The sequence below is a fragment of the Thamnophis elegans genome, chromosome Z (genome assembly GCF_009769535.1).
Source record: "Thamnophis elegans isolate rThaEle1 chromosome Z, rThaEle1.pri, whole genome shotgun sequence".
NCBI classification, from domain to species: domain Eukaryota; kingdom Metazoa; phylum Chordata; class Lepidosauria; order Squamata; family Colubridae; genus Thamnophis; species Thamnophis elegans.
Window position 1 is genome coordinate 18,881,902 of NC_045558.1, and position 27,504 is coordinate 18,909,405.

The 27,504-nt window shown below is 36.1% G+C and overlaps 1 protein-coding gene across 1 annotated transcript in view; it reads left to right on the forward strand.

The window, feature by feature from the left end:
- PARD3 (par-3 family cell polarity regulator) overlaps positions 1-27,504 on the forward strand; it is a 492,108-nt gene that overhangs the window by 454,221 nt on the left and 10,383 nt on the right. The window contains exons 19-20 of the mRNA XM_032237658.1: positions 7,365-7,592; positions 11,524-11,740. Of these exons, the coding sequence (XP_032093549.1) occupies positions 7,365-7,592; positions 11,524-11,740 (445 nt within the window). The remainder of the gene's footprint in view (positions 1-7,364; positions 7,593-11,523; positions 11,741-27,504) is intronic.

A 27,504-nucleotide genomic window follows, 5' to 3' on the forward strand; every position in this document is an offset into this window, starting at 1 on the left:
CTTGAGGGCTGTGCGGGAGGCCTGGACAGTGGTGAGGGTACGGATCTCCACGGGGAGGTTGTTCCATAGCGTCGGAGCTGCAACTGAGAAGGCTCTCCTCCGCGTAGTCGCCAGTCGGCACTGACTGGCGGATGGAATTCGGAGGAGGCCTACCCTGTGCGATCTGATGGGACGCAGGGAGGTAATTGGCAGGAGGCGGTCTCTCAGATAGCCAGATCCACTACCATGGAGCGCTTTATAGGTGGTAAGTAAGACCTTGTTATTTGTATGCCGCCCTTCTCCGGGAGGGACTCAGGGCGGCGAACAACTCAAGGGGGGAAAAAGGGGAACATAAAACACAATACACGTAATTAAAATAAACAAGAATCATACAACCATACAAGTCGAGAGGGGAGGGGAACTCATCAACCCCAGGCCTGCCGGCACAGCCAGGTTTTGATGGCTTTCCGGAAGGCCTGGAGAGAGGTGAGGGTCCGAATCTCTGCGGGGAGTTCGTTCCAAAGGGCCGGAGCTGCCACAGAGAAGGCCCTCCCCCGGGTAGTAGCCAGGTGGCATTGGCTGGTGGACGGAACCCGGAGGAGGCCAACCCTGTGTGATCTAACGGGTCTTTGGGAGGTAATTGCCACGTGTGATTAGACACACAAGGAATTGTCTCAGGTGGAAAGCTCTCAGTGATCCAATCATCAGGAACAATTTTGCATTTATCCCAATTTCCAAAGTCCCAAGCTTTGCATAGAGTAGCAGTACAACCAGGGTAGCTTCTTTAAATAAGTCGATGAAAAACATTCTGGGAGAAAACAGTGGCAAGCTGCTTTATTAATGCAGTTAAGGAAACTGCATGTAATAGCTAGGAGTCAAGTGCGACTCAAGGGTATCTTTACCTTAGATAACATTTAGGTCATTTAACTTTAATTACAAATACACGCTTAGTCCACTGAAATAATCCTGGAGTAAAATCCAGTCAAATAACAAATAAAACTCTATGAAATCACAACATTCAAAACAGTACAAAATCACAAAAATGTAAACAGTGTTTACAGGAATATGGTAACATTAACAGAAATAATACACCTTTATTTATTAGCATCAATATTTTTGCACTTGACTGATATACATCTTAACCTCCTGCAGGCTTTCCAGAAAAATAATAATTATAAAACTGGTTGATAGGGTGATAGCAATAAAATACCAAAATAAAAGTACATAAATGAAAACAATTTTTAATAGTAATACTTTTCTTCTTCAACAGTCTCCCCTCTTCTTATGTTTCCTTGTAAATTATCAAAATACTTCCAGTAATTTCTCTTCTGCATGATACATTTTTCTTTTTAACTATTTCTAACCCTAGGAACCTGTTCTGACCCCCCCCCCCCCGGTCCGGTGAGTCACGCCGACACAAGCTTACTGTTAGCCACGCTTTATTCACAGTAATTACTCACAGACAAGACTTTGGCAGCAAACCAGACTCCCACAGATAAGAGATACACACAAGAGCTTCTCCAGCTCAGGTTGTGTCCTGCAAAAGGTCTCCTCCCAAAATCTCTTCTTATATACTCTTTTGGGAGGAGCCAAATCACAACCACCTGGGCCTGATTATCTCCTATGAGTCTGTCTCGTTTCTCCGCCCTTCTCTGCCTTGTGTCAGGGACCAACTCCCTTTGCTCCTTCCCACTACTCCAGTGCCTGACGTCAGGGACAAACTCGCTTTGACTTTCACCACTGCTCCATTCCTCAGGTACCTCCTGATGGCCAATCAGCCTCTCTGGTTCCTGCTCGGAGTCTGAACCCTGCCCAGGGTCCTCCACATCTTCCAGAGGCAACTCATAGGGTCCCTCGCTATCAGAGTCTGTCAGCAGTTCCAACGGGCCACAACAGGAACCCATATTTTGACATCATTAGGAAGGATGCTAGGCGCCACAAAATTCATGAACACCTTTGAAGTGCAAAAGATTCAAACTTCTACTTGGTTCACACTTTGCAACTTTTACACATTCACCCATCTGACTTTGTTGAACAAGACATAGTGGCCCAGTTTTCTTACTATAGCTAAGACCCAAATAAGTAGGTTATTCTCTTATATCAAATCAAAAGAAAACTACTCATTAGTCTTATTTGTAAACTAGGTCTATATTTCAGTTAGGTAAATGTAAAAAATGAGCAAACATGGTCATGTTGGTGTTATATTTAAAAAGTTGAAGAATTCATTAAATTTTCTTCAATAATATAAGTGAAAATATATTCATGAAGGCCCAAAGGACCATGTCAGGAAACCACAGATGAATCGTTAAGCCAACTGTGTAGCTTTAATGAAATATTACCTTCATTTTTTTATCAGTAAAGTAACTTTACCATGGGAATAATTGTAAAAGTAAAAGTTGAAGGTGCATTACTTTTAAAAGGAATTTGTAAAGCTTTAAAAAATAATAATATGAAGAGTCTTATATTTACTATTTTATTTCTAACACATGTTATGTGTTAAAGGATGTGGGAAATGTGAAAGAAATGTGGTCACCACAAGAATGTGTATTGAGACAATGAAGCGTTGTTTCAGCCAAAAATGTCTCCATGGAAAATGAGTCAGTGTGGTTCATGCCTATCCAATAGCCAAAAGTTGCTTACAAAGCAAAAGATCCATAGTAGCTAAACATTTCTAAATAACGTAGCCACACATCACATAAAAATATCATCCATCACCCTAGGCTGTTAGCTATATTTGAATTGGGATTGTTTAAAGATAGCAATACTTACAATCCCCAATAAAACTTAACTACTCTGAATTTTGAGTGTAATTTCATGTAATTTAACTTGATGGTCTTATCTCTTCTGAATAGCATAGAGACACAAAAGGAGAGAAATAAAATTGAGTTATGGGAATTATATTTTGTGTATATATTGGAATATACTGTACTCTTCCCTGTGAAAATCCAGACTACAATATACAGGTTTACAGGTAGTCCTCAATTTACAAGGATAATGAAGCATGCCTATTATAAGTCATGATAGCTGGAAAGAAGGTCATCTATGTGACCAAACTAATTTCATAACTTATTTTGTACATGCTGTTAATCAAATGCTTCAGTCATAAAGTGAACATTCTAATTGTTAATGAAATGAATTGTTCACTTTATGCCCTTTTCCCCCCCCTGAAAACCAAATATATATATGAATTCCCAGGGAGGGGACGGGAGAACATCAGAACCAGGCCATGAGTAGTTGGTCATTAGGACTACCTATTTACTGTTAGGACAAAAAATAGCATCTCTGGTACAGTCTTCATTTAATTTGTTGCTACATATACAGTACCAAATAGAAGATTACATACTATGCATATTTACAAGTATCCATATATTTCAGTAATGATATTTCAACATTACTTGGATCAATTTAAAATCTTCTCTTTTATCTAGGCAAAGCTTAATTTCATGCCTAAAGACAATCTTTTTCAAAGAGAAGCATTCTGATTAAATCTCTAGGGGTATTAGCATTTCCTAAATTCTTAGAATTAAAATATAGCAACTGAAAATCATATTCTTTTGCGATATATATAGAAAAACAGTGAATGCATGTGTCATTAAGTTCTGTATGAATTTTTTTTAAAGAAATTTTCTGACCTTAATTTACAAGTTATAGTGGGTCATCAGAGATTTGTTGAACAATCCAGACCATGCTTCCTAAAGCTCTGTTCATTACTAATATCTCTTTCTAGGAATTTGAACCAGACTGGTTGTCTAGGGAGATTCTCAGCTGTCCCAAATGTGCTTTTTCAAGAGGCAACTGGACTTTCTGGTTTTTCTTTGAAAACATTTTGCTTCCCATCCAAGAAGCTTCTTCAGCTCTTGTCCAGTTGCCTCTTGAAAAAGCACATTTGGGACAATCAGATTGGTTGTAGTCTACAAGCAGGGATTTATACCGAATATAATATAATGAAATATATGTTGGGCTAGAAATGAAGAAACCAAGGTTCATTCATCACTAGAACAGCTCACTAATGACTTGGGTTAGTTATTAATCCAATCTGTCTCAGGTTTGATGTGCTAATAAATAAGTTTGAAGAAGAGATACAACATAGATCTCTAAACTCCTCATGGAGTATGCAGTACAACTTTAAGGAATAAACCATAATTTATATTCATAAAATTATGAATAATTTGAATTGTGAATAAATCAAGTCCTAAACCCAAGAAAGCCATATTTAAAACCTACTGGAACCATTTCTTTAAGTTAGTCAAATTAAGGCAGGAATCTTCAACCAAACCCTGAATTCTGATAATTACTTCCTGTCTAAAAGAAACCCATTGAAACAATTATCTTACTACATATTCTGCTTATGTGGGATTATTTCTTTATTTTCTTTTTCTGCAGACTATCCTCATCTAGTTGGATGGCCACCCAAGTTCAACAAATGGGTTAACCATTTCTGCAGTCCATTATTAGTTTTACAGTACTCTGGGAACATTAGGTCATATCCCATCTCACTTTTCCTTTGGGATTCCGCGTCTTACATAAATATTTTTCTCACAATAATCCATACTGGTAGCAGGAAATAGTTTCCCTTGTGAACATGAGTAGGTACCTAATATAACTCCCATTTATAAAAAGCGTAAGGAATCATTGAGTAACTTAAAAAAAAAAGATTGTTCCTCATTATAGATACTCAGATGCAGGGACTAACTTTATCAGATAAAGAAAAGGAAGCTTTTACCCTTACATTCATTCAAGACCAAATGTAGCCTTCCTTCCTTCCTCCCTCCCTCCCTCCCTCCCTCCCTCCCTCCCTCCCTCCCTCAATTTTGTTTTGCTATTTCCCAAATTGCATTTTAATAACAATCAGGATTTCAAAAATAGTATTATGTGATTGTATTAAAGTAAATTTAATAACATCTTTGTTGAGTGCCAAATGTATATGGCAGCAAATGTAAAATACAAACAGCTTTCCATACCCACTGACAGTATGTACTTTCCCAGGGCAAATGCACAGACTTAACTACAAATATTTTTCAAGCTAACCTGAAGTTTATTTACACAGCTGGGAAGCACTGAACTTTCCTTTCCTTTCTTCCTCATTTCACACTTGACCTCTGCCTCTACTTATTTTCAGGCCTTTCTGCTTCCTAAAATATTGGGGATCTCTGAGATGGGATCTTTGAGGTAGAAGTATAAATTATGTGACTTCATTTTGATTATGACTTTATAGATTCTTTGTTTCAGTTGTTTCCAAAATTTGCCTTTTTGTTCATCCTAATACTCAAGGCTGAATTCTTTTAAAAACAAAATCCAACAATTTGAAATATAACATGAATAATAAAGTTAATTAACTGTTAAAAGACTAGAGAAAGAAATGAGCCTTTTTTCCCTAAATGGTAAGAAAATGAGAGCTAAACACAATTTTTGAAGCAGTGCATTCAGCATCCCTGAAGCTATCTATGCTAGAGATGATCCTTTCACGAGGGAGACATATATGAGTTTTTGCCAGTGGGGACATATTCAGACAAATGTGCAGATTCTTACAGATTTGAACATCAAGATATATTTAAAGTGGGAAAGACAGACTTTTAATAAAGTAAGCCTGAAACACTATTAGATTCAATTGTAAAACTCAATAGTAATACCACCAATTGTCCTTGATGACTAGCAGAGAACCATTGCAGAGCGTTTAAAATATTCATCATGTGATCCCTGAAACTTCTAATGGTTATCAACCCATTTGGTATTCATTTCAGTTTTTATACAACTTTCAAGGATAATTTCATATCTTCAGGTAATAATTAAGATGAAATGTAATCCTGGCATAGATACCAAATCAGAGCAACTCGGAATGATGATTCTAACCATAACAGTGCAAAAGCGTTCCTCACTTTAGCTGCCATCTTGAAATCCAGAAGGATCAAGGAATGCCCCCCAGCTGTAGACCTATTCTTTTTGAGGAGTTTAAACTGACTCTAACTCCCAGGTTCACATTTCTAACTATCAACAGCATTCACTTTGTCTATTTTTCATTTTAATTTGTACTACTGCAAACAGAACACTTTATAAGGGTACTAATTACCTAGCTGAACTTGAATGACAAGAAGCAATAGAGCTGAATGTCAGCCGCATACTGATGGAATCCCACTCCAAAACTCTGAGAAAAACTCTTTCCCAAGAGGAAAGCTTTCTCTCCTGATCCATATTTTAGTCTTAATTTGCAAGTTGCCATTGTTTTTAATAGCATTAGGTAGGATAACTTTTGGAAGCATGATTTTGAATACCATTTGTATTGAAATATCATATATTTTAGATTATTTTCTAATAATTAGCTTAACCTAATACCATAGTTTTATCTTTTCTGATCTGCTTGTGGATATGGGTCTATCAACAGCGATCAGCACATGTGATTCCTGCTATAATAGAACCTCAGCCAGGTAGAAACTTCTTAACTTTAGTTTGAAATTGGGATCTCTTAATTTGAATACTAAATGTATTTGTAGTGAATGAATCTCATGGAGCCCTAATTAACTATAGGACATTTGTAAGATCCATTTCTAGTCTTTTCTAGTGTTGATTGGATATATAGCTACTCTTTGGCATGCCATTTAAAAATCTATATTTGTTATTTTAATTAATACAATTTGTATGGATTTGTGTTATTAGTTTATATTCCCTATGTGTTTATTTGTGAATGTCAAAGTTTTACCATGCTGTAGTAATCTCTATTAATGATCAAGATAAGGAAATTTACATTAGTTCCACTTAGTCCATAATAAGTGTTGACATGAGTTTTTATGTATAATAACTATAGTGATACAGGTTAATTAATTCTAGAGGAAAAATCTATGTGGACTAGCCCTTGGGAAAACTGTAATATTTAAGTGCAGCTTATTAAATTCTCTTCATGAAAGTGGCTAGTAAGGCAGAATTTTCCCTAGATGTTTATTTTAAGAATGTGAGAAAATTTTAGGTCAATACAATCTCTAATGATTGTCATCTCCAGTAGTTACATAGGATTGTTTTGTTCAGTTGAAAAAAATACAAAAAATGAAATTAACTGGCTAGGCCATTGAAATTGTAATGCTGACATCTGAGTTCTAATTCCCCACCCTCCTTTTTAGCCACTTGGTAATGATTTTGTTCAACTAAATTGATTGAAACCATAGTGATGAGTTTGCTTTCCCATCAATTTGAAAAGTGGGATGTTGCTAACCTTATCAAATTTGTACAGTATGACTTGACACTCATTGGTTAAACCTATAAAACTGCCTAGAATTGCCTAGAGATTATAGAGATAACATGAATAATATTGAAAGTATTCTCTGTAGACTGTTGTGGATGTGAATAATGGCCTCCTTGTGAATTCTAATTAACTTTTTTTAAACGAAACTATTAAGGTTCTCCAACCAGAGATGTGGGCCCTTCGTTAGGCCTGAAGAAATCCAGCTCTTTAGAAAGTTTGCAGACAGCAGTTGCTGAAGTGACATTGAATAGTGACATCCCCTTCCATCGTCCACGACCACGAATAATCCGAGGACGAGGATGCAATGAAAGTTTCAGGGCAGCAATAGATAAATCATATGATAAACCTGTTGCTGACGAGGATGATGAAGGCATGGAAACCTGTAAGTAAATCATGTAGAATTCCTTTCTTTACATTCTTAAAGTCATCTATAATTTTGGATTAAATTATGTTGGAAAACCCAATAGATGCTTTAGTTTCATAATAGAATTATAGACTTCAAATCACAGGACACAGTTGTTCTATTTAGTTTGGCTTTGGTAACACACACACACACACACAAACACAAACACACAGACACACACTTTGCCTTAGATTTTATATATATATAATTCTGGGTAGCACACCTCTTGAATAACTCAATTCATGGGACAAATGCCAAGAAGGGCACCAATTAACATCAGAAAACTAGAAATCACTGGAAATTTTTGGTATTGTTTACATTCCATGAACACTTAACTGAACTTCTTATTTAGAAATAGAAGCATTACCTCTGATCCACAATCAATTTCAATAGTGCAAGAGGACAAAATGGTTAACAAGATCAAGAGCTACAGAGGGAGCCAGAAGGATAATGAGTGTGTGTGTGTGTGTGTGTGTGTGTGAGAGAGAGAGAGAGAGAGAGAGAGAGAGAGAGAGAGAGAGAGAGATATTTCAATGGCTCTGCATACATACACAAAAACACACTCTCTCCCTCTCAAATAAAAAATTGAAAATTACAGCCAATTCTTACGTGTCATGAGAAGTTGATGAATAGGTGAATGAAAGCATGCTACATGCCACTATACAGAGTAGAAAGCCCTATAACATAATGTATGAGTCAGTATAAGCCAGCTATGTTCAATAAATCTGTTCCTAATCAGAAGATGAGCGTTTACGTTTTTCTTCTTATTTTTAACATGTATAAATATTAACATAGCTGAAGTTTTGGCATTAAGCTCAAAAAATCATATTCCTTTTATATCATTCAAACAACTCCTCGTACTGTGCTTGTTATCTTTTAATAATGCTATACTGAAAATTAATAAGGTAACTTCAATGATTATCTCTTCATTCACAGGCAATATATTTTTTTAAAAAAAATACACCTTTGTTTTAAATAAAAATAAAAGGATAAAAATAGCCCTGGTTAATAGACTTGCATATAACTGCAGATAGAATATTAAATCAGATTGCCCTTTTGAATATGACGCAAATGTGCACATAATTTCTATTGAATAGGACCACAGGCCGAATTTTCTGAAGCTATTCTCCTAATTACTCTATAAAGCAAGCAAAATGCATACAAGAAAACATAATTACTGAATATGAAACTGTTTCATAGTTGAGTGTCTAGACTGCTTATTGTATTACTTAATACCAGCCGAAGCTCCAGCAATTAAGAGAGATAAGAAAGGTTTGCCAATTTATTCAGATTCAAATGGCTTGCTTCAGACTACACACACTAAAAATGGGTTCTGTTTCTTGTCATCCTTTTCAAGAGTTTGAAAACAAGCGCTGTGATTCATATGTTCGGAATATCCCAAGCAGTCATCTCTGACTTTCTGATTATAGCTCTTAAAATCTATACGTACCTCCCGCCAAACTTATCTTTCATACATTGTTTAAGAGTATGAATAGCTTATTCTTCTAAGGGGAGCAATTATATTATGTTTGCAAAATCAGTGTACTCCTCTATCACATGTTCCATGCTATAATTTTAGAACTCCCAATACGACATCATAAAGATTTCTTTATAAACAATTCATTGCAACTTTTTTTCCAAAACAAAACAAAACAAAAATGTGTCTGTTGGTTGGCAAAGAGAAATATTCAGCTTCCAAAACCAGTAATTTTCCAGTGATGCATTGCATTGGATTCACAATGACAGAAGGAAGATTTCCAAATTATTATTTTAGACACATACACACATACAAAGCCCATAAGCTGAGAAAAGAATAAAAGGAATACAAAATTATTGAATGTAATTTAACTAGTGAAGTCTCAAGCAACCTTTTAACTAAACCTGATGCCCAACCCATAATGAACATTGTGCAATGTACTTCAGTGTCACCATTATGTTACACTCCAACTTAAATCTAAAGGACTGTGCTATATTCTTAAACATATAAAGACTTTATAAACATATAAAGACTTTTATTTGAGAGGGAGAGAGTGTGTATTTGTGTGTGTATGTAGAGCCATTGAAATCTCTCTCTCTCTCTCTCTCTCTCACACACACACACACACACACACACACACACAGATGCTCACTCACTCACTCACTCATTATCCTTCTGGCTCCCTCTGTAACTTTTGATCTTGTTAATCATTTTGTCCTCTTGCACTATTGAAATTGATTGTGGATCAGAGGTAGTGCTTCTATTTCTAAATAAGTTCAGTTAAGTGTTCATGGGGAACTCTCAGGAAAAGCCCGATGAATGCCTGGATGGGACAGAGAAAATTCAGATTGAATCTCAGCAAAACATAAATACTGTCTGATTGAAGGGTAGTTTCAACTTCATCCCTGGATGCAGCTGCATTTCTTTACTGCAGTGTTTTTCAACCTTTTTTGTGCAAAGGCACACTTTTTTTCATGAAAAAAATCACGAGGCACATCACCATTAGAAAATGTTAAAAAAATTTAACTCTGTGCCTATATTGACTATATATAAAGTGTTTTTCCCACGGCACACCTTACACTATGTCACGGCACACCAGTGTGCCGCGGCACAGTGGTTGAAAAACACTGCTTTACAGTTATACAATACAGAGGCACTTCTGGATTCACCCGGTAGATCCCACAGGATAGAGTTGTGATCAAGAAGCCTTTTGACCAGCATTGGTTGGTTTTGAGTTGTGAGTGTCCTGACTTCTGCAATTACCCCAAATGGATTTGCCCTTGAATATGACTTCAAAGCTATAATTGCTACAGAACCTCTCTGCTTGCCTGTTAATTGATGCTAACTAATGAGAACTATATTACAGGGATTCTCTCATTGCCAAATTAAGTTCCAGTCCCAATTCAAAGTGATTATTATTTACAAACACTGTAAATAATATGGGTTGTTGCTATGTTTGGAATCATCTGCTATAAGTAAAATATACCCACTGGGGACATGCAGGCAGAGGTGGGTTGCTGCGGGTACAGCCCAGTACAGCCCTACCAGTAGTGGCCCGGAGCAGCTGAGAAGATACTAGTACAGTGGCTCTTTTGGCCCACCCACCCACTATACCTGTTTTTATGACAAATGGCAAAGTGTGCACAGTGTGTGGTGCCTGTGCGAGCCCCAACAATCAGCTAGTTGTCTCAGGGCAGTGGATTGTGTGCACAGCACAAGTCAGGTACGTGCGCAAACAGAATGTGCAAGCACGTGATCAGCATACCAGTAGTGTCAGTAAGAGCAACATAGTTGGTCTCAACATCCCAGAAACTAAAAGGAAAGTAGTTGCAAGAAGGCCTTGGTCATGGCCTCTTGTTTTGGAAAAGTTGTCCCTTAACAAATAGAATGGTTTTAGCCTGCTATTTATTTAAAATTAGTCAAGATCAAAATTCAGAGAGTGATATTCTTTTAGAGTGAAGCACTTACTGGGGATGGGGGACTGTGGGCATCATGAAGCAAGAGTTGGTATTACCATAGTATTCAACCGGTTTTATTGAAGTTCGCTTGTTGTAGAATTTTGAGTTGCTTAGAATGCATTGAGTAAGCAGAATATGTATATTATAAATCAAGAACTAATATTATAACCTGTATCACATGTTTCTAGTCTAAGTGAAATCAAGCATAGGATTAAAGCATAGGTTGACAGCAAAAACTGTCAATTAATGGGTAGTTTCTCTGTTTTCTAAATCTAACAAAACTACATTTACAAAAATATGTGAATCTGATAGGCTGCAAAAGAACTTATGGTTCTAGTATTTGAAACACAAACACAGACAGACAGACAGACAGACAGACAGACAGACAGACACACACACACACACACACACACACACACACACACCAAAGACACTTTCCTATTCTTTCCCTGATAAAATTTCCTTTCTCTTTTAGTGGAAGAAGACACAGAAGAAAGTTCACGATCTGGTAGAGAATCTGTGTCCACATCTAGTGACCAACCATCCCATTCTCTAGAAAGACACATGAATGGCAATCAGGAGAAAGGGGACCGGAAAAAAATTGGGAAGGACAAGAAAAAAGATCGAGATAAAGAGAAGGATAAAATCAAAGCCAAGAAAGGAATGCTCAAAGGTCTTGGGGACATGTTCAGGTAGGAATTGCAGAAAAGCTTAAATGTTTATGTCTCATTGTGTTTTGCTATTCATCTTAACATTATTTATTGCTCACTATCCATTTCCAAAATACGAATACTGTGGATACGGTTAAAATTTGATATTGAATGTTTTGTCAGTCGCAGTCTTACAAATATTCCATCAGAATCCATTTATTTTTCTGAGATTAATGCATCTGGATGAAAGACAATATTCTCACAAACCAAAGGAATACCGTACTAACATGGTTTCTTTAAAGGAGATGAGGGAAGGAAAAGGATGACCTGTGGCATAAATAGTTAACTGTGTTCTGTACACAATGAGATAATAATAGAGTAGAATTCTTTATTGACCAAGTGTGATTAGACACACAGGGAATTTGTTTCCGGTGATATTATTAACATGGTCATTGTAAAATACATTCTTCATAAAACATTAGCTACAACACTTGGTGATAGTCATGAATACTAAATAATGCACGTTCCAGAATACTAGCATCATCCTGGCTTAGACATAACTGAATGATAATCCTAGATATTTTGTACATTTATGATAATGTATTACTAAAATTCTGCCATGGCCCAATTCCTATCAGCATAAATTCAAATGTTACCATGGAAAATATGCTTAGTGTAATATACTGAGATGTCTTGTGAAGTTTGGGCAACATATGCCACTGTTTCATTTCTGGAGAAAATTTCCTAACTGCCAAACAGGAATGTATTTGTTATTTGCATATGATTATGAATTTAGCAAAATAGATTCAGCCACAATTATTTAAGTATAGTCTTATAGTTGTTAATGAATGATGATTTGGTTATGTGGAATGTGAGCATATCCTCTGATCAAGTTCTCTTGAAGACAACACTTACCTCAAGTACACCTCAGTTTTCTAAAACTGTTTTGGTCTGTGTTGCTCCCTGATTTCATACTGCATTTTCCATGGGTAGCAATAAAACATAACCTGTGGAGAGCACAAAGCAGCCAAATAAACATTGGAAAAATTAATATTAGAGTATACAGGTTACTTAGGATGCAATCTGTGCCGAGGTATCGCAACTTAATGTGATCACATGTCTTATCAAGTTCTTATTAATAGATATGCGTACAGTAATTGCCTTTATTTTTTTTAAAGAACATGCAGTCAATTCATTGTGGAGTCATGTTTTTTTTAATCTTTCATTACAAAAGCAACAATGTGAACATTAATTATATTTATAAAACTTTTGGCTATTGTGATGTTTATATTGATGAATTTGCATATGACTGGGCTATCTGAGGGATTATCTCTCCCAAGTTACATCAGACAACCCCATTAGATCTGCCATAGAAGGCATCCTGCAGATACCTTCAGCTATGGACCTCCATTTTATGGGCCTCAGGAGCCATGCTTTCTCTATTGTGGCACACTCCTTATGAAGCATTATTTCTCCTGAACTTAGATGAGCCCCATGTCTTTTGATAATCCAGAAGGCTTTCAAGATCTGGTTATGTTATCAGACCTCAGACTCCCAGAAATATGATTAGATGGATCCATTCCTGAATTGGCTATTTTTATTCCCTCTTCATCTATAATTTTTAATCTTTGTTTTTATAATATTTAAAGTTAGTTTTTATATATTTTTTATGTTTGTGGTGTTCTTACCACAACATTTGTTGTGCTCTGCCCAGAGTTGCCTTTGGTGAGATGGGCAGGTATGTAAATTAGATAAAATAAAATAAAATTTTCTCATTAACAATATATTCAAATTCATGCTGGGCCACTACAAGAAGTCTCATTTGTATGTTTCTAGTCAGCTGAATGCTATCACAATATCCCTAGACATATAGCAATGAGAACAAAATCACTTTCTGAGAAGGATAATACTTTGCTTTGTAAGTATCAGATTTCCTTCCAAAACAATAAGCTTGCAGATGTAAGAAGCAAGTTCTATCTGAATCAAATGACAAGGTTTTATTTTTTAGCTTCAGTTACTTATTGTGTAGCAAATGCTGTAAGTCTTCATTCATAGTTCTTGTTGAAACATGTCATGAAATATTGTAAAAAAAATCTCTCTCTAATTTGATGTTCAAAACTGGTCTTTTTTGTTTACATCGGTATTGGTTTATTCCTCCCTTTCTTTATTTTATTTTTTATAGATCTCTAAGAGACTGATTTATTTGTTTGTTTGTTTGTTTATTTATTTATTTATTTATTTGGAACATTGCTTTTCCTTATAGCGTCAATACCATACATAAGAAGCATGAGCCTATTAATGATAATCAGAGGAATGTAGGATTCAGTATTACCCCCATTACTTACACAAACACACATACACCAGAGGTAATATTCAGCAGGTTCTGATCAGTTTTGGAGAACCAGTAGTGGAAATTTTGAATCGTCCGGAGAACCAGTAAATGTCACCTTTGACTGCTCCTGCCCCCATCTATCCCAGCTGATCGGGAGGGAATGAGGATTTTGCAATAACCTTCCCCTGGAGTGTGGAGGGAATGGAGATTTTACAGTATCCTTCCCCTGGAGTGGAAAGGGAATGGAGATTTTACAGTATCCTTTCCCTGAAGTGGGTAGGGAGTGGAGATTTTACAATATCCTTACCCTGCCATGACCACCAAGTCATGCCCACAGAACCGGTAGTAAAACAAACAAACAAACAAACAAACACACACACACACACACACACACACACACACACACACACACACTTTCTTATTGAAGATTCTATTTGTCAAGTGTGGCATAAATTAAGCTCTTTTTGAGAAAGCACAGCTCCATCCAGTTACTCTCTATTGTAATATCTGCCATGTGAGTCTGGACACGTTCTTAATGTGGATAGTTATGAAGCCCGCTCTAAATATCTTCTTGAATATTTGGACCCACCAAATTATGTTATTCAGTTACATAACTTTCACTGATGTGTGAACCACCTTTTGCATTTTTTGGTTTAATCACTGAAGGGCTTATACTAGTAAAGAATGTTAAGAGAGAAACAATGAGGAAATATTATTAGTCAGAGAGCTGCAACTCATTTCTCAGAGATAGGTAAGAGAATGCCTTAGAACTGTGATGGCGAACCTATGGCACGTGGAGCAATGTCGCTTGGCACACGTGTTATCACCGATTCCTCTTGTGGGTTTCTGCTGTACATGCACAAGCGACGATCAGCTGGCCTTTGTACATGCATCAGTGCTGGAAACTGGAAGAACTTTTATTTTCCAGCATGAGCATGTGCGCCAGCCAGTTGATTGTCGCGCCAGTAACCGGAAGACTAGCCCCTGGGCAGCTCCTCTTCCGAGTTGCGGCCCCGACAAGCATGCTTATGTGTGCATGAAACGCACACACATGCTGCCTTTTCAGCACTCAATGCCAAAAAGATTCACCATCGCTGCCATAGAATCTTCTTATTTTATTTGGAGAGATATGAAGTCCTGGGGACCATACCTGGCACTGTTGCAAGAAACTCCAGATCAAGATCCATGAGAAAAATTATTTGTGCTTATCATAAAGTATTCCATTTCAGACCATTTATTTAAAAAGCTTGATAAGAGGGAAATTATTTTTGCACGCTGCACAGTAAGCTTCATATTTAGGAAATCTTGCATGGGCCAAATAGGAAACTTCATTTAGTCTTTTATAAACTAATCACTACTTTGTGTAGGACAACATAGATCAGCAGAAGACAAGGTGATCCCTAAAACCTCTGTATGACCTGTAAATATCTTCCCCACTTTCCCTTTTCCTTTTTTGCCTTTTAGGACCTCCCAGAATCATCCTTTCTTTACAGTGTGAGAATAGGGGACTTCTTTAAAAGACAAAATAGGCCCTCTCCAAATTAGGTTGCGCTCTCTCTTTTCACTTCAAATTGTGAGAAAAGGGTAATTTCCCTATTCATTTTAATCCTTTCTGTCTTAAACTGTATATGTTCTTCTATCTGTTAGAAAACCATAGTTGTGCTCTTTTCTATAGCAGGGGTCAACAACCCCTGGTCCATAGCCTGGGACTGGACCGCGGCATGCCAAAAACCAGTCCATGCAAATAAGCGAAGCCCCATCTGTGAGATTCAGACAGCACATGAAACCACACCCCCTCCAGTCTGTGGAAAAGCCTTTCTCCACAGAACCAATCACTGCTGTCCAAAAAATTGGGGGTTGCTGTTTTACAGACTCCTTGGTGTTCTCTGTTCATCAATACTGGGAGCTATATAATGCTAAAAACTGGAGCAATTTCATTTTGCCCTCTATTAATAAAAAAAGAACTGTGGTCTCTACTGTGGAAAAATTGACTATTACTTGTAATAGCAATAGCACTTAGACTTATATATCCGCTTTGCAGTGCTTTACAGCCCTCTCTAAGCTGTTTACAGTATCAGCATATTGCCCCCAACAATTTGGGTTCTCATTTTACCCACCTTGGAAGAATGGAAGGCTGAACCAAATTGTTTGGTTTTTTACTAAACCAAACAAAAGTATAAAATAATATTTCAGGAGAGAAAAAGTGAACATGCTTACTTTAATGTATATCAGCCTAGTAAATCCAATTTTGTTTCATTTAATTTAGTCTTCCAATCTTTGTTATGTTTGAAAATACAATCTGGGTCTATTTCGAATATTTGGGAGCAGTAATCAAACATAAGTTATTAATCTATACTCCTCTTGAAACTTTTAAATTTATCAAAAACTCATTGGAATTGATGCAACAATATCATAAACACTCCAGATACACAGTTAACTAGAGTAATCAGACCCTAATATTTTGCCAAGTGATAAACGTATCATTAGATGTATGTAAAAATAGTTCAGCTCATAATAAACACTAGAAGACAATTATTCAGATAAAAAGATCTTTATTAGTAGATATGAATATTTATATAGTCCTGATAAATGGGACGTTAATAAGTGGATGAAAATAGCGATGAGTCTGTGGATAGGAATAAATGTAGTGAAAATGAAAACGGCAATAAATGAATCAATTTCACTGAGATATTTTAAAGTGATTCATTAGTGGTTGATTTTGTATAGAATGGATAAACCCAAAGGACACTTTTGCAGCCTCTGAAAATTTGGTAGTACAGAATCCATTGGAGAATTTTTTTATAGCAGCTAAACCAGCAATTCCATATTATCAATGTCTATAATTTTAAATAAAACTAGATGTCGGTAGTATAAAAGTAATGGAATATAGAATCAAGCTATCTTATGCTATCAAACCAATGGTCTTAGATTTTAAGAAATATTGTGGTTACAATTTAAAACTAATTCATTAAACTAGTTTTTTTTAAATAAAACTCATGTCTATTAAGTTCCTCAACAATTGTTTAAATTCAGTAGGTCTCCAATAATAATATATGTTGGAGATGACTACTACAGCTTCAACCACAATAATACACGGGCAAACAATCGATACAAATTCAAGGTAAATCGCTCCAAACTCGATTGCAGAAAATACGACTTCAGCAACAGAGTGGTCAATGCCTGGAATGCTCTATCTGACTCTGTTGTTATAGCCTCAAACCCCCATAACTTTAACCTTAACGGTCTACCATGGACCTCACTCCATTCATAAGAGGTCCGTAAAAGGGGTGTGCATAAGTGCACCAGCGTGCCTACCATCCCTGTCCTGTTGTCCCCATGTATTTTTACCCATTTCCTTTGTTCATGTCCATGTTCATACTTACACCTGTTATCTCATACATGTTTGACAAACTAAATAAAATACTGTTTGGTCCATGTTCAATCTTTCTTCCTTTTCAGTTATATCTATTGCTACTGAGAGCAAGCAGGCTCTTGGAAGGAAAGATTTAAGGATGTTGTTAAATTAAGATAGATGATAGATAGATAGATAGATAGATAGATAGATAGATAGATAGATAGATAGATAGATAGATAGATAGATAATTTAGTATTAAGTCATTTTCAAATCCTAGTGATCACATTGATAGATCAGGGCAATCCATCTCTTCATCCATTTTCCTTCTGGCCATCATCCTCTTCATTCTCCTTCATCCTTTCCCAGCATTAAAGACTTTTCCAGAGAACTAGGTTTTTTCAATGTGTCTGAAGTAGGATAATTCGACATTTAACATTGCTTCTGTTTCTTTTGATATTTGTATAACAATACAATCACTTCCATTTATAGATTTTCTTTTATAGCCATAAATTGCAGTGTAATGTAACAATAATAATAATATTTATTCAATCAATGACCAGCAAAATTTAGAAATAAAAATATGGAAGTAAAATCAAATGAATGAGATAAAGTATTATTTTAGGAAGGAGGTTCCATGATAAAAGTATAACATACTCTACAGGTAGTCCTTGGGTCAGTTTTGATTTATCACTTCACCAGCTTCAATTTTATGACCATTTTTAACTATGGGTGTTAAACGAATCTGACTTCCCCAGTTGTTTTTACTTGTTGGAAGCCAGCTCAGAAAGATGCAGATTTTGATCAGATGACACAAAATGCTGCAACTGTCATAAATTCATTCTAATTACCAATGCTATTTTGTCATTAAATGGTCAGAAGTTGAGGACTGCTTTTAATATTATGTCATATATCTGTCTCTCTGTCTTTGTGTTTGTGTATATAATATAATGTATGAAATTGAAGTATATGTCAGCTAAAACAAAACAACTAACACCTAAAGTGATAAATAAAACAAAAATTGTTATTTCTATGGCCAGTTATGTCTTATTTATGTTGCAGAAACACAGGATTAACCCCTACACAGGTAATGAAAGATTTCGAATCATCTAGAAGATGATTTATGGAGAAATTGTCTAGCCTTCGTGAGAATTTACCTGCTAGGGACAAAATGTAACCAGGCCTATTATTCCTGTAGGATTTGCAGTATAATAATACAAGAGAAATGAATTCGTTCTCTTTGTCATCACATAGACAGCTATGCTTAACTATACAAGTTTAGGAGTACCTGACTTTCAGCAATGCAGATAGTAGTAAGATACTATGTCTGGTTTGTAGGGGGGGGGGGAAGCGATTTGCAGCTTGGGGAAAGTTAGAATGTATGAGTATTTTTCTACTTCCCAAGCGTCATTTTAAAAATCCAATTTCTGTCATGTTAGGACAATTTATTAATTTCAGCCTGGAGCTCCACATCCCTTGTTCTTTGGGTGAGCAGTTGTTTACCCTGGTCATACCTTAAGGAAATTAGGAATGGTGTGGAAAACCTGCATAATGATAACAACAATTCCATGGCCTGTTTCTAGGAAGAAGAAAAAGTTTCCATTAAAATTAAAGGGGTTAGCGTCTACTGGAAAGGATTGGCTATTTAACAAAACAAAACAAAAATAAATGATCATCATCTTCCAGGCTCTTACTTGGATTGTGGGCATCAAGTCTTTTACTCTTTTGTTTGGTACAATGAAGATTGATCTCAAGAATTTTGTTTGCATTGATTCCAGTACATCCTTCTTCACATAAATTACCCCACTTGTGCACCGTATACGGTTTGGCCAGTGATTTGCAGGAATTCATTATTCTCTGCTTATGTAAAAGGAGAGTTCAAAAGCAGTTGAAAGTTTAAGACATAACAGCACTTAACAATTCTAGTGTATATTACAGATTCCTTTAGACTAATAACTACCCAAGGCATTTAAATGTAGGAACTTCTCTGTTCCACTCTACTGTTCAGGATTGTTGGATACCTCTCTTAGAAAGACCAGAATTTTAGATTTCTGAAAATGAAGACCTAGTTGGTTTTGTTCGCTGAACCAAAATATTGCTCCCATTGGTCTTTTCAGGAATTGTAAGGATTTGTGAAATTATAGAAGCAGCATCAGTCTATAGCAGTGTAATGTATTTTGTTGTCTTATTTAAAATTTATTTAGATTAGACTCTAGCATACTCCATGATTTTATATCAACTACAAGTACAGTGACACCTAGGTACTCAATTGCTTTGAAACTCATTGAATTTGGTATTCAATGAATTTGATGCGGAAATTTTGTCCTAGTACTTATGGTTTGTTTGGTACTCAACACACAAGGTAGAACTTGTTAGTATCTTCTTATTACCTGTGACCCGACAAAAGGGCGAATGACAAAACCGCGCCCGACTAAACCACGTCACTGTCGTCATCAACGCGGCGACAACAGCCAGCGCGGAGAAAGAAGGGCGCTTTAAATAGCGCGTTGAAAGAAAGCCGATTTAACTTAAGGTAAGGGTTAGGTTTAGGGTTAGGTTAAGGGTTAGGTTTAGGGTTAGGGTTAGGGTTAGGTTTAGGATTAGGTTAAGGGTTAGGGTTAGGGTTAGGTTAAGGGTTAGGGTTAGGTTTAGGATTAGGTTAAGGATTAGGTTTAGGGTTAGCTTTAGGGTTAGGGGTTGAGTTTAGGTTTAGGGTTTACAGCGCGCTTCTTTCTCCGCGCTCTTATCGCCCTGTTGATGACATCAACGACGCAGTTTAGTCGGGCGCAGTTTTGTCGTTCGCACTTTTGTCGGTGAACCGTTATTACCATGCCCTATTACTCACTACATTATTCCTTATGGGAAAAATGTGTTTGTTAATCATTATTTTTGGTATTCATCATGCCTCTTGGAACCAATCTACAATGAGTACCAAGGTACCATGGTAATAGTTTTATAGAACCTTATTTTTACAATAACCCTACCTTCCTATGGTTTATTATCTAGAATGTGTATATTATTAAACAGTCTGACCACTTAACTGCTTAAAAAATAACAATAGTTTATGCAAACATTTTGCAGTTATATAATACACATTTTTAAAGATGCATCTCCTATTACTTGAAATACAGGCTTCCTTGTTTTCATCTTTGGATCTGCTATATATCTGAGTACAGATGGCAAGCCAACCTATTGGAAACCAATGCAAATTAAATATTCCCTGATTACCATTAAATTGAATTCTTCAATTGCATTTGGAATGATTACTAAAGAGTGTAGCTGTGCTATTTCATCCACTTCTGCAAAAGGAAATAGATAATTTAGTTTAAAAACCCTATTTAGCTGAAATCAGATATACTGTTGTCTCTTCTTACACAGCTACTCTGAAAGTGCATAGAACATGTCCAGCTTTGTAAACATATTATTTGAGCTTTGAATTGTGTATGCCTCCCACATTAGCCACCTGAGACTCCTGACTAGACGTTTGGGAAAACAACAAACACAGATTGTTCTGCCTGTATTATAGTTCATAATTTTTTGGCTGCCCAGTACTTTTTAATTTACTGTGGCTTATTATGTCTGAGGATAATTCAGAGTCTACAATACTGAAAAGCAAGTGGCTTTTTCCATTACATATACTTAGAGGTGTAGGTACAGGTAGAGGTATATATAGAAGTTCATAATTTCCATTGTTTTAGATATTCATTCGTAATTCCTGCAACTGCATTTCAGATGCTTTACTAACTATACTATATATATTTTTCTGGATTGTAAACCTGATTTATATTCTTTAATTGTAAAGTTGCTGAACACAGAAACAAAGGATTAATGCTTTTAATTATGCTTTCAATTTATGTGATAGCTGTATCTGTGTAACTTTGTTCTTCAACTAATAATTTTTAGGGGCTTTCTCCCCTTGATAACTAAGAAAAATACATTGCAACGTATTAGTTGTTGTATTGGCACTCTGAAATGTTTTCGCAAGAAAAGCTAAGCAACACCCATCCTATCATCAAACAGAGATGGCCCCTGATACAAAGAGTTATAAATAGTATAGACTGGTTAGGGTAAAAGGGCCAATCAGGTGCTTGTTCTAATGAGAAGCATGTTTCATATACCTAGCATAAATAAATAATTGAGTCAGTTATTTAATGATAGTTCCAGGTTACCCAGAACACTTTCAGCAACACAGAAACCTACTGTCACATTATCAAATTGCCATTTCTATATCTTTCAAATGGGGTAGCTTGCTGTTTAATCATGTCCCCATTCCATAATTGTTTTTTTTTTATTGATTACTAGTTGATAACCTGACGTTGCCCGACTATGTATTTATGCTAATCTTGTATTAGACAGGAAAAACCCTGATTTTGGTGACAATTAAATTAGTCACAAATGTTTTCCCTGTGACCCCAATAGTGTCAAGAAAAGTCCTAGCTGATCCATGATCATTTAGTATGCTTTTTTTCTGATCTTGATTTAGAAGTGGCTTCTTGTCCATGATATTTGCACTAAGCCATTCGACGTTGTAGTTCTTTTCTTGTATGTAATCTGTGTAAAGTACGTCGTGTCGGTCTCATAGTGGTGCAGGTGGGCTGAGTTGCAGTAATGTTTTATTGATCATGATCATACATTTGTCCTCAATAATAATCAAAGTCATGTTGAAAATGTCTGGACCAAATGTAATTTCTAATGTTGGATTTTCCTCCTTACCAGAGGAAGCCTTGTGGAGTACCATGAAGCCATTACCATGGCAACTCCACTGCATTGCACAGTAGAAGCCATTTTATGGCAGTATGGTAAAAGCCATTTTAAGGCACAACAGGCTGTATCTTAACAAAACATAATACCCTGAGGGGTGTAAGGGGTGTCTTACCCCCACTGTATTTTTCCCCAGAGACTAAGTCATCTGTTTACCAAGTTTGATTGAAATTGCTTAAGGCGTTCCAGAGTTATGCTGGAACACACACGCACCACACACACACACACACACACACACACACACACACACACACACACACACACACACACACCTAGATAGATAGTTGATAGATAGATGGAGCTATTAAGACCTGATATCAAACTTGGGAGGTAGGGAAGAAGGAAGGAAGGATAGTATCTGATTTCCTCAGCCATCTTCCCACAACTAAAATCTAAAGAAAGTCAGAAGTCTCTCCTATTCCCACCACCTTTGGTCTATCTATCACTCTGTTTAGGTAAGGCAATACCTCTGATGGTGACATAACAGGGCATGGGTTGTCTAGAAGATTATAGTGCGAGAAAAAGTCAAATAAATAAATAAATCCTGGAGCCCATATGGATATGTCCTTTTAATTTTCTTGGCATAGAATAAATATAGTTTGCAATTATCTTTCTATAATGACTTTGGATTTTCCAATGTAACTTATAGACTTAGCTTAGCATTTTGATGTCCCCCTGTGAAAGTATTTTATTTTAATTTTGTTTTGTTATATTTTAATTTATTTTTTGCTCATTTCAGGGAACATCAGGTAATTGCAGTTAGTCATGAGTAAGTTCTCTGAAAGAAACTGTTGTTGGCTAATTATAGCTTTTAAATGAAATATTATTTTAAACATTTGTAAATTTCCCATTTGTCATCAAGAAACAGCAGGTCTACTAACTTCTTCCAGCTGGTTTCTCCTAGAATCAATCTTGGACTTTGATAACCTCTGGGGTATAAGGCATGGGATTTATTTTAATCTGAAACAAGATCATCGTTTTGTTTTGTTTTTTTAATGCACCAAAATAAGTGTCAGACTGACCTACTACTGAAGACAAGTATCCGTGGCTCCTGATAACATATTCTCTCAGTGTTCTTCTTTGCTTGTCAGTGAATTAAAGTGAAAAACCTCTGACATCAACAGCACAATATCTGCCAAGCAAGCCCAGAGTGGTTTCTACTATGACAGCTGAGCTGTCTTAGACCCTTCCTGATGTTTTATAACGTTTCTCTTCCAGGCCCACAATCTGAATATAAAATGCAAGCGTCAGGCATGACACCTACTTTATAATCTCTGTAAAGCAAACCTTTTCATAAAAAAATGTGTTGACAGTTCAGAGATTCAAAGTCAATTTCAATTCAAGCCCATGTTCAAGATGGGTTTCCCCCCCTCTTCTCATCTGCAACATGTGAAAATTGAAGGCTGGTGAGATTATTCAGCCTATAGCAAAGCATGGTAAATAAATATCTTTTAAGTATGGAGGAATCTATTAGATTAAAAAAAATGTTAATGCCATTCTTTTCAATAAGTATTGAAAACATTTCTTTTGGGATTTAATTTGTGATATTGGCAGAGATTGAATATCCACAATGGTTAGCATAATCTTTTAGAGTATTTTTGTAAGGTTTTGTTTTGCTTTATTAACATTTAAACATTCTTGAAATGTTTCTTTCTTTCTGGCTTAATATTGCAGAGTCATATATAATTTGTAGAAGGAGAGATCTGTCTATATGTGAACATACATATTGCTTAAATAAATTAAGCTTGAGTTTATCAAATGGCATGTACTTGAATGATTGACTTTTTATATTCTGAGATACGATTCTCAACCCATAAACATAATTATATTATATTGGAATCCTCATGCATGTAGAAAGAAAATTGATTAGAACTCTAGTCCCCATCCCCCATTTACAGGAAACAACTATATATGTTACCTCCTAACCATATTTTCTGTAAACCAAATAGGACAAAGTTTAAAAACTTCACTAATCTAAAATTTCTGTCCACAGTCTAAAATCATGGAAAATTAGATATCTCTATGAATTGAAACTACAGTAGAAGATAATTATTTTTGTGTTATTCAAACAGTTTACATCTTTTCATTTTGCCAAAATTCTCAGGACAACTTACAAACCCATATAAAATTGATCATGATGGAGACCACAAAGCATTAGCATATAAAATGATTAACACTAAAAGGCAACTTAAAACTGGAATAAAATATAAAAGAATTGTTATCCACTGTAAAATTGAAAAGAATCTCCAGTGTTGTCCATGACTACTTACATTGAAATACTTTTGTGTTCCCAATTACTGTATGCATTGATTTTAGACTCAAGCATGTATATGAATATGTGATGCAATGCTAGAAAATATAGATCCACATTAGCAGGAGATGTAAATAGAGTTGCAAAATGAACTTTCTGTTCTTTCAGTGACAAAATACAACATTTAAAAGTTCTTATAGTAAGAGCTTTTCTCTTGAGAACAAGTGCTGGAACTAACAATGAAGAGATCACCAGCTTGATGTAACAATAGCATCTTAACTTCATATTCCATCAAACTGCAGTGCACTCCTGAAGCTGCAAAAGCAAGTGCTTGCCATCTTAACTATCTCTAATATTAATTCATAAATCTTCCAAGTGATCTCATTGATCCCATCCAACTCTTGCCAATTGTGTTTCCATTCTTCTGCTGCCCTCCATCTTGCCAAACGTTGTCATTTTTCAGCAGAAGAAAATATATGTACCGTATTTTTCAGATTATAAGATGCACCTTTTTCCCTCAAAAAAGAGGGTGAAAATCTGGGTGCATCTTATACACTTAATACAGCATTTTTGGCCTCCCGAAACCCTGCCCCCTTTGCAAAAATGGCCCTGCATACCCTTTAGGAGGCTTCCAGAGTGCTCCTGGGGGCTGGGGAGGGCAAAAATGAGCACGAAATGGGCAATTTGTTGCTCATTTTATCCTGCACAACCCCAGGAGAACTCTATAAGCCTCCTGAAGGCTATTCATGCCCCCTTTTTAACAAAAACCAGACCTGTTTTTGTGAAAAACAGGCTGGTTTTTGCTCGTTTTTGTCTCCCCCAGGAGCACTCCACAAGCCTCCTAAAGGCTATACATGTTCTTTTCTGACAAAAAACAGGTCCATTTTTTGTGAAAAACGTGCCATTTTGGGGAGGTCTGTAGAGTGCAAAAACTTTTTTAAAAAAATTTGCCTCTTCAAAGTCTTGGTGGGTCTTATATTCCAGTGCATCTTATACTTTGAAAAATACGGTAGTTCAGGGTTCAACTGTGGAGTTCTTGGTGCTCTGTGAGCTTGCTTATTCAAAGCACAGATGATGGACCTACTTGGATAATGAAATATCTGTAAACAAACAGCAAAGCTCAGAGTGTACAAAGGATTTCTGTATCTTTCCCCTCAAGTCTATTATCAATTTATATCTCCACACAGCATTTGAGCTTCTGCTAGCTTATTATTGCTTCAAGAAATCAGTCTTATTTTTCTTATTGGTCCAGGATTGTCTGATACTTTTGGGAGCCCATATCTAAGTCTGTAATTTGAAATTGTCTGTACTCTTTTTCTTGTTTTATCTTAACTTTTAGAACCATGATTATTGTTTCTAATATCTTTAACTATTCTAAACTTTGTGGTCATTGAAATATTTTATCCTTCAACACAGAAAAAAAAATACTGTATATATAAGAATCAGTATTTTTTTTAATTTTTATTGATTTAATTTATATACCACCTGTATTATTTTTATAAACAACTCAAGGCGGCAAATATATTTAATGTTCATTCTTCCTTCTATTTTCCCCAACAACCCTGTAATGTGAGTTGGACTGAGAAAGAGTGACCAGCCCAAAGCTGGCTAAGGTGGGAGTTGAACTCATTGTCTCCTGCATTCTGGCCTAGTGCTTTAAGCAGAGAATAAACTGGCTCACAGTTTTGGTATATCAGTGTACCAAACTGAGTATATCATTTATCATTGGGTTTTGCTTTTTGGTATTTTTCCTAAATGCACTTGAGAACTTTTACTTTTAAAAATGGCTCCAGAATCAGCACAGTGTTAAAAGAAAATCTTGCTCTTTTGTGCTTCACTAATTGATGGTACTCTGATAATATTCCCATCTGAATGTGTAAATACATAAGCATATAGTGTGGGAAGTAAGCTGCTGCTCTGAACTGGGATATGAACAAAATAGCAAGTAACATATATCTTTCAAGATTACAGCAATAGACTTTCATCTTAATAAACCAGTTAGAATTCTATTCACTAATTTTTCAACTAATTGAAGCTTCTGGGGAATCTTCAAGGACAGCCCCATATATAATACATTACAGAAATCCAATTGGGATCTGTTGGTGATGATTAGTAGTAGACCAAAAAGGAATATTTGGCCTGATCAAACACATTAGCAGTACAGTTGTTGTACACTTGGGATTAGCTATTAATCTACCACGTAGTTCTGCACAGACTGTTTACCAAATTTTGCTTTCTTCAAAAACTGCACAGTGTAAAATCTTTTTGAAGGCCTATTAAAAGCAGAACCAGGAACAAGGGGGACACAGTGCAACAAATTTGGCATCAGATACCCCTGTTGATGCTTTAATAGGTGTCAGGTAACATTTTAAATATTAATTTATATTTGAAAAAAGCAACATTAAAAGTTTATTATGCTTGTGAAGAATGCTTTGTCTCAGTTAATTTTTATAACTTGCTCTTTCTAAATTGGAGTACAAGGAGATGGATGGATGGATGGATGGATGGATGGATGGATGGATGGATGGATGGATGGATGGACGGATGGACAGACAGACAGACAGGAAACATCAGAAGTAATAATAGTCGGTATTTATTTATAAGAGAAAAAGTCTTACAAAGGAAAAAATACACGATCAGATGCCAGCTATTAATCTGAAAAACTGATGTACTTTCAATGCAAAGCAAGGCCCTGTTTTCCTTCCAGAAGATGAAGGAATACAGTAAACAAAAATATAAGTTGATCAGAAAGGTTGGGGGTTCGGTGGTTTGAATCCATAGCACTGCATAATGTAGTGAACTCTCATTACCCGTCCCAGCTTTTGCCAACCTAGCGGTTCGAAAGCATGTAAAAATGCAAGTAGAAAAATAGGGACCATCTTTGATGGAAAGGTAACAGCATTCCATGCGTCTTCGCCATTTAGTCATGCTGGCCACATGACCATGGAGATGTTTTTGCTGGCTCTTCAGCTTTGAAACGGAGATGAGCACCACCCCCTAGAGTTGGGAACTACTAGCACATATGTATGACGGGAACCTTTACCTTTTATTCATTGAACAGTGAAAATATTATCTAATCCTTGTTTCTTCCCTAGGAATGGGAGAGCCAG